This window comes from Sinocyclocheilus rhinocerous, unplaced genomic scaffold (genome assembly GCF_001515625.1).
Source record: "Sinocyclocheilus rhinocerous isolate Xijiao unplaced genomic scaffold, SAMN03320098_v1.1 scaffold2647, whole genome shotgun sequence".
Taxonomy (NCBI): domain Eukaryota; kingdom Metazoa; phylum Chordata; class Actinopteri; order Cypriniformes; family Cyprinidae; genus Sinocyclocheilus; species Sinocyclocheilus rhinocerous.
The window spans coordinates 128,272-137,017 of record NW_015639108.1 but is presented as its reverse complement, the minus strand read 5'-3'; the positions used below and the strand labels follow the sequence as shown (position 1 = coordinate 137,017).

Sequence of the window (8,746 nt, the reverse complement as noted above, 5' to 3'; positions counted from 1 at the left end):
GCAACGCAACGCGTAAAAATACAGTATAAGTCATTATAATCCATATTTATGTCCTGGATGACTGGATGCATCGAATGCCTCGTTTATAATGGGTTTTCATGTTTTTGAATCATCGCTCCGGCCTGACAGGGCATCATCACAATATGGCAAGGGGCGTAACATTTCCATCAAACGCTTGAGGTATTCGGCCAATCACAACGCACTGGATAGCTGGCCAATCACAGCACACCTCGCTTTTTTAGACCGATTAGCTTTGTAAAAATCAACGCAAATCAGAAAGGCGGGGCATATAGGAGAAACAATAATGTACAGTATGTGGAAAATAATGTGTTTTTTTAACCTTAAACCGCATAAACACATTTCATTACACCAAATACACCAAATAATGTTCTTTTTAGCAGCATCATATGACCCCTTTAATGCAGCCCTGGTTATAGCCTACTATTATTTCACGTCAGGCTTTACAGTGTTAAATAAAAAAAAATTTAAAAAGTAATAATTATCATTTAAATGAAATGTATATAATTATTGGCACTCATTACAATATGAGCTAAGTACACTTAATGTTTGGCGTTGATAACTATAAGGTTACAGCTTATAATGACACCATATGCATATAACATGATGGTTACGTGGTACAAAGTATTTCAATTAATTCCATAGTGCCATCATTGTTCATGCCTAAAAAAGCATGGTATTTACACGGACCGAGAAAATTAAAATAGTTTATAGTGAATGTTTGACTGACCATGGCGTGTTTCAGTAAGTGCGCTCCTCAGACAACAATTCTCCTGCTTCAGGCGCTCTATCTCCTGCTCGTATTCAATGATATTGTCTTTGAGAGCGTTAAATATTTCTTCAGCTACTGCTGTCATGCGCTTCATTAAAAACGATTGAATAGACACAAGTCCCATCTTGATTTTTTTTTTGGTTTTTTTGTTACAAACTCTCTCTTCCGTCTATTTGCTGCTTCTGTTTCTTCTTCTTCTTACAGAATTTGCGGCAGACTAGACGCATCAAAAGCGTATTGCTGCCCTTCTCAGTCCATTTGAAGAACTGCGCTTAGAGATTAAATTCTCTCATAAAATCCAGTGAGGTGTAACATTTTTCCAACGGCCTTTGTTGTTTTATAGTCCTTGTTATTAAGAATTGATTTTACAGATAAAATGAATCTCCAGATTCCAACACTTCTGCTTCTGCTTCTTCTTTTGATGTTTTATTGTGGTTGGCAACCCAGCTAAAATGCTGCATTACCGCCGCAAACTGGACAGGGGTGTGAAGCGTTCACAGAGAGGAGAAGAAAAACACTCATCCGATTTGAATATTCGTCCTACTTACATCCTTCCATTTAAACCGGTTGTTTTAAGATAGTTTAATATTATCCTGTATATTTTGCTTGTCCCAGGGAACAAATGAGATATTGTAATGCACATTTATCTGTGCAAACTTTCTCTTTCTTCTTCATATGCCTTGCACTGTAATGTTACATGCTCAACTCTTCTTGACCACAGTACATAAACAATCCTGTTTCAAGTTTCTATGTTCTTCTTAATAATGGCTGATTTAAACTGGAGGAAATGAGTGATTATGGTATCGTAGATATGGTTTAAATTTGTCTCCCCCTAGTTTCCTTATGCTGCCATTTTTTTTCTATTCTTATTATTCTATTTTTATTTTTCTGTTCTTTACTTGAATGTCTACATCCAAGTGATCAGCTGCTTGTTTTGCCAATCTGTCAACCATTTCATTGCCATTGCAGGTACTACTGAAAAAAACTCAGGGTCATATTGTTGATTTTTGCAAGTTTAATAGAAACTCTGAACTCATATATTAAATTTTTACTTGATTTAGACTGTCCACTTAATTTGCTTGATAAAGCTGAAGATGAATCAGAGCATATGACAACATCCATAGGTTGTACATCTGCTTACTTTGATTTTTGTGTTTGACCTGAAATAGAATCATTAGAACCATCTATAAATATGTTTAGTTCTAACACATATTCTTGCTAAATAAATTGGAGAATAAACTCTTTTGGGACAGATGTCTTGTTTTGTTTTTTTCTTAAGTCTGAGATCAACTCTGGACATATTTACTAACAGCGATATACTTGGCAGCGCAACAGTAGGATTAATCAATATTTCTATAATGTCCACTATTTGAGCATTTTTATTTGCTGTCCATCCAAAAGTCGTGTCCATCGACACTTCTGTTCTCATGTTCCCAACACTCGCTGGACTACACTGGATGTTTTATATCACATCCCTTCAAACTGACCCAATATGCCATTTTTACTTTCAGTCTACAGACAGATAAAGGTATTTTCCCCATCTTCATCTGCATTGCAGGTATTGGGGAAAATCTAAAGGCACCTATTCTTAAAGACTGTGCCTGCACTGCTAAAGTAATATTTTCTTCTTTGTCGTCTTTTCTTTGTCATCTTCTTTTGTGCCTTATGGTGATTAGCCTACCATTTGTTGCAATACTGCCACCCTCCAAAACTTTAAGAAGTGATCTTATTTCGATGATCCGAAAAATTCTAAAATAGTTAAAAGTTAACTATTAAAATGAATAGCTGAAAAAAATATATTGTTTAAATGTGTTACTGCCATGAGTTATTATTTTGGAATATGTAAAATGCTTAAAAATCTATTTATCAACAATACAAAGGAAGTCAATGGTAACCAAAACTGTTTTGTTACCCACATTCCTCTATCAACCCTCTTAATTATTTTTTTTTTGCAGTAACAAAAGTACTACTAACAAAGTACTATCCCTTTAATATACTATTAAAGTACTATCCCTTATCCCGGCTGTGTGGAGTACTAGTTCCCTTTCGAAGACGGTTCACTTCGACATTGCATCAGGAATCTGACGCGACGGGGACTCCCTTCCTTTCTTAACCTATACCTGAAATCTTATTGCACAACGCCAGTGAAGTTGCACTTCATACTGGCCAATGCCAGCCAAGACGGCAAAAAAGGGCAGAGCCTCACCACTATATAATGCGCCGCCTTGGCGGCATGAACTCAGAATCTTCCTCTTTCAAGCATCCTACTTCAAGACAACTGTGGAGAAGACGCAAGAAGACGGATTTCCCTCTTGGCGTTTCAGCATGTCAAGCTATTGCACGCTGTGTTCGGGACCCATCGATGCTCCGGACAGTAAGCCTTCCACTCTCAAGGTTTATGTTGCAGCCATCTCACCCTCCCACTGTGCCATCCTGGGGTCTGGTGCTGAGAGCGCTGGCTCTGCCGCCTTTTGAGCCGCTTCAGTGTATCGGTCTGAAGGAGCTCTCGCTTAAACCCGCTCTGCTGCTCGCCCTCGCTTCGGTCAAGCGCGTGGGGGACTTACAGGCGCTATCTGTGAATGCTGCTTGCATGCAGTTTGGGCCAGGTGATTGTAATGTCAGACTTAAACCAAGATTGGGCTACGTGCCCAAGTTGCTCTCGACGCCGTTCAGAGCACAAGTGGTGATGCTTTCTGCTTTCACTCCAGAGCCTCCTCAGACATTGCCCCTCATCATGTTCTATGTCCGGTACGAGCTTTGCATGTTTATGTTGACCGCACGACTCAGTTATGTCAATCTGAGGAGCTATTTGTGTGCTTTGGAGGCGGAACTAAACGGCAGCCTCTTTCTAAGCAGCGGCTATCGCATTAGGTAGTCGATGCGATTGCTTAGGCTTATTCTATCCAGGGTATAGATAGCCCTATTGGCATTAGAGCTCATTCGACGAGAGCGGTCGCCTCCTCGTGGGCTTGGACTAAGGGCGTTTCTATCATCCTTTTGTAGACATTTGTATGGCGGCTGGATGGTCTTCACTGAATACCTTCGCCAGATTTTACAATTTGGACGTGTGCTCCTTGGCCTCATAGGTCTTGTTGGTGAGCTCGACCTGTGCTTCCACATGCGGATTCTAGCCACTTGACTCTATATGGTTTCGACTAGGTCGTATAGTTGGAATTCGGAGGCGGGGAAACCACCGTACCCAGACAGTGGTGCTCACGTAGTGCCATTGGAGCGAGCTTGTGATACATAGTGCTATCGTGCGCTTCGCCCTTTCACTGTATTACTGCTTAAGGGTTAGCAAGGCACAAGACGGCAGTTCGTCTCTGTACTCGCGGTGTGCACCAGCTTGTTTATGGCCTCTTATATTTATGCACTAGTACTGGCTACGGCTGCTAGTTGAGTGTGCATACTGTTATCGTTGTGCCCGGCCGCACTTCTCACATCCAGTGTCTGCATTATTATACTTTGCATTACATGCTTATATATATGCATACTGCCTATAACGTCCTATCTTAGTACCACGGCATAAGTGGTCTCTCAGCAAAGCGGCTGAGTTTGAATTTTGAGTGATCTGATTGGTTCTCTGGGCGGGTATATACATCCAATCGCATGGGGGCCTGTCAGGGGGTCGTCTGTGATTGGTTGGAGAGTGTTTGGTGTGTAGCGCACTGTCAGCTCCGCTGAGGCTGAGCTCTCAGAATCAGAATCAGAATCGCAGGGATTGTAGGTGGGGGGAGTGAATGTACAGCCCTCTCTCCCACCTTCAATATCACGACTGAGGTGCCCTTAAGCAAGGCACCGAACCTCCAACTGCTCCCTGGGCGCTGCAGCAAAAATGGCTGGCCACTGCTCTGGGTGTGTGTTCACGGTGTGTGTGTGCACTTTGGATGGGATAAATGCAGAGCACTAATTCCGAGTATTGGTCACCATACTTGGCCACATGTCACGTCAATATATTGAAGTAATTTTCTTTTGGGGAAAAAAATACTTGGTGCTTGGCAAAATCACGGCGACCCATGTTAGATAGTCCAAGGTTTCCACATAATTATCATGTGTATAATGTAAAGCAGACACCGGCTTTGTTGAAAACCTAGTGATCTGCCTTAGTTTTTAAGGCAGCATCCTAGCTGAAATGTAACCCCAGAAGCAAACTTAGATTAGGCTAAATGTGTGTAGTGTGCATGGATTTCCGAGCAATTCTTAGAGCATCTTTAACATGGTGATAATATAAGAAATCTCAGTTTTCTCCATCTTGAACGGCAAGATGTAACCTTGTGGGAAGTAAACAGAATTTTAATGGGGAGAGATGCTATCAGGGTAGATTCAGCCAAATGTTTTCATGTAAAATATGAGATAACAAATCAAATGTTCAACCAAACTATTATATATATAACATTTGAATACATACAATATATGTATTCAAATGAAGATTAAAAGAAGGATTTCATGAATAGGGACTTTAGTCCAAAAAAAAATAAAAAAATAAATTGATGAAGAGAAATATGGATGGTCACAAGCCATCAAACAAAGCCAAGCTGCTTAAATTTTTCGAGTCAGGAGTGGCATAAAGTCACTCAACAGCAATGTGAAAAACTGGTGGGGAGCATGCCAAGACGCATGAAAGCCGTGATTGAAAATCAGGGTTATTCCACCAAATATTGATTTCTGAACTCTTCCGAAGTTGAAACATTAGTATTGTGTTGTTTAAAAATGAATACAAACCTGTTTTCATTGCATTATTTGCGTCCTTAAAACGCCTAATCTTTTTTTGTTATTTTGACCAGTTGTCATTTTTTGCAAATAAATGATCTAAATGACAATGTGTTTATTTGGAATTTGGGAGAAATGTTGTTAGTAGTTTATAGAATAAAACAAAAATAAATAAAACAGAGGTGAAGTAGGGTGCAGCTGAATCTGTCAGTCTCTTGTACCATCAGGACATCCCAAAGATGAGACCGTGAAACAAAAAAACACCTATTAGTGAAGATTCCATTTGCATAATTATTACAGTTTATATTATATGAGAAATGTTCTTTGCTTCCAGTCAACCTACTTCAACATAACCATGTATTTAGACAAGTGAATTAGGCTTCAGTGACAAACACTTTGTCCAAAACCTGGCGTTCAAAGACATACCAGTCAACCCAATGTCAACAAACCATATAAACCACCATGACAAATAATTTCTGATTGGTTAAAAAAAAAATCCTGTCTTTTTGATGCTGATCCATAACCTGCACATCATTAGTCTAAAACTGTTCTAACCCGTCCCACATATACTGTCTAAATGTTAGTTTTGTCTGCACCCTGCCTTCTATTCCCGTTAGGCAACATCAAAAAGCATAGCCTACTTAAAAATGGAACAGCCATAACTTTTTCTACATTCCCATATAACTTTAAGTTCAGATACCCTAAACAAAGACTATTTTAGTTATCAGCTAAAAATCTAAATCTCCATTTCCAGGACCAACAATCAGCATTCTGCATTTTCTGTATTATATCCACTATAACATTCATAAATGTTTTTATACGAGTCCCTCTCATCCATAAGGTCACATCATCAGCATAAAGTGAGCTACCACTGGAATGATCTATTCCGTCTAATACAAAACTGAGGTAAAGGACTGATTACAAAATTACAAATTTCTTTACCTATTCCTGCATCCTTCCTGTCGCTACTAACATGCTTGTCTCTTAACGTGTCAAATACCACGGGAAACACAGAATGCCTCCTTCAGCTTTTAACTGGGAAATGACAAACTGAGGTGTTAAAGGAATACTTCACCTAAAAATGAAACTTTTGTTAACATTCATTTGGTAAAATGTACAGGCTGCTGTTTTATTTTAGTCAAGTGAGACAGTAAGCTACTGACATTTAATATTACTCCACAACCAGTATGATCATGAAAAAACATCTTTATTTTCACAAATTAAAAGAATACGTGACAGCTGGAATGGCACGGCCTGTGAAAAAAGTGAAAGTGACATGACGTGTGGCCAAGTATGGTGTCCCGTACTCGTAATTTGAGCTCTGCATTTAACCCATCCAAGTGCACACACACAGCAGTGAGTAGTGAACACACACACACCGTGAACACACACCCGGAGCAGTGGGCAGCCAGTTTTGCTGCGGTGCCCGGGGAGCAGTTGGGGGTCGCAGTTGAGCCTTGCTCAAGGGACTCACCTCAGTCGTGGTATTGAGGGTGGAAGAGTTCCATGATTTCATCTACGGCCGCCCAGCCACTGTAGAAACTGATCATCAGCCCTTGATAACCATAATCAGAAAGCCACTCCACACGACCTCACCCCGTTTACAGGGTATGATGATGAAACTGCAGCGTTACCATCTGGATGTTATTTTCAAACGTGGCAAGGAGCTGTTTGTGGCTGATGCCTTGTCCCGAGCCCACCTCTCCACATCTGACCCACAACTCACAGATGACCTACTGGAGGTCATGACTGTCCAAGTACTCTCCTCCCGTCGCATAGATGAACTCAGGGCTGCTGTACAAAAAGATGTCACATGCCAACAGCTTTCTGATATGATTAGGAATGGCTGGCCAGCCACCTCGAAAGAACTTCCGTATTCCTTGCGTTCCTTCTTTTCAATGAGAGATGAGCTGACCATTCAGGATGACTTGCTGCTTCGTGGGGAGAGATTTATTATCCCTCCCGTTTTGCAAAAATTTTATGTAGGCCAGCTACATCAGGGCCATCCTGGCATTGCAGCAACAAAGCGCAGGGCTAAGGAAACAATGTACTGGCCATCGATGTACATTGATATTGACACTGAAATCTCTCGTTGCGCACCCTGCAATGCACTCAAACCTCATCAGGTGAAAGAACCACTGCAGCTGCATGAAATCCCGGATCTTCCCTGGTCTTTCACGGCTGCTGACCTATTTGATTGGCATGGAAAAACACATTTAGTCCTTGTGGATTCCTTCTCTGGCTGGTTCGAGCTGGACTACCTTTCTGACATGCGAAGCAGCACAGTCATTGCGAAGTTGAAAAGACATTTTTCAGTACATGGTATTCCGCACACTATAATGACTGATAATGCTACTCAATTTGTGTGCAAGGATTTCGCAGATTTTGCACACACATGGGACTTTAAGCATGTTCGCAGCAGCCCTCACTATCCCCAATCCAATGGGCTGGCAGAGCGTGCAGTCAGATCTGCCAAGCACCTTCTGGAAAAATGCTACCGTGACCATACTGACATCCGTGCTGCTCTTCTCCATGTTCGCAATCTTCCCCGGGATGGTTTACCGTCCCCTGCACAATGCCTTTTCTCTAGGCAAACACGGACCTTCCTCCCGGTGACCAAGGCAATGCTTCAGCCTGTTGTCCACACCGACGTGAAAGAAACCATCACAAAACGGAGAATGAGGGGAAAAGACTATTATGACAGAAATGCTCACCAGCTCCCTGCACTCAAGACAGGGCAAACCGTCAGGATGCAGACAGCACGTGGTTTTGACAGACTAGCAATAGTGAATTCCCCTGCCGAGCAACCAAATAGCTATGTTGTTACATCACAAGGTGCCAAGTATATCAGGAACAGGTGACATCTCCTCCATGTTTCAGAATCCCCTCCAGCTGACTTTGAAGATGATCTCCCAGTAGTGACTCATGCTGGGGCACTGGCAACACCACCCAATTCTGAGGGGTCCATGCAGCAACCACAGTCCCCTAAAATGGACTGTTACAGTGACACAGATGGCAAATGTTCAGTGGTGACTCGTTCTGGAAGAGTCCTAACCAATGTTACAAAGACTATGTTATGACCTGATTGAAATGTGCTATAAGTCTCTGTTCCTTTATGCATGTTATTCTTGTTAGGTGATATTGTGCAGTCAGGTGTTCCCCCTTTTTGCACCTGTTTTTTGTTATTCATATGTTATGTTGTTGGTCTGATTTAATTTAGTTTTTTGCACTGTTACTTTGTTTTCC

General features: G+C 41.3%; 1 protein-coding gene across 1 annotated transcript in view; it reads right to left on the bottom strand.

Moving 5' to 3' along the window:
• Positions 1-994, bottom strand: part of LOC107751031 (zinc finger and SCAN domain-containing protein 12) — a 10,968-nt gene extending 9,974 nt beyond the window's left edge. Inside the window, exon 1 of the mRNA XM_016566600.1 lies at positions 749-994. Within this exon, the coding sequence (XP_016422086.1) occupies positions 749-914 (166 nt within the window). The 5' untranslated portion in view covers positions 915-994. The remainder of the gene's footprint in view (positions 1-748) is intronic.
• Between the last annotated feature and the right edge of the window lie 7,752 nt (positions 995-8,746).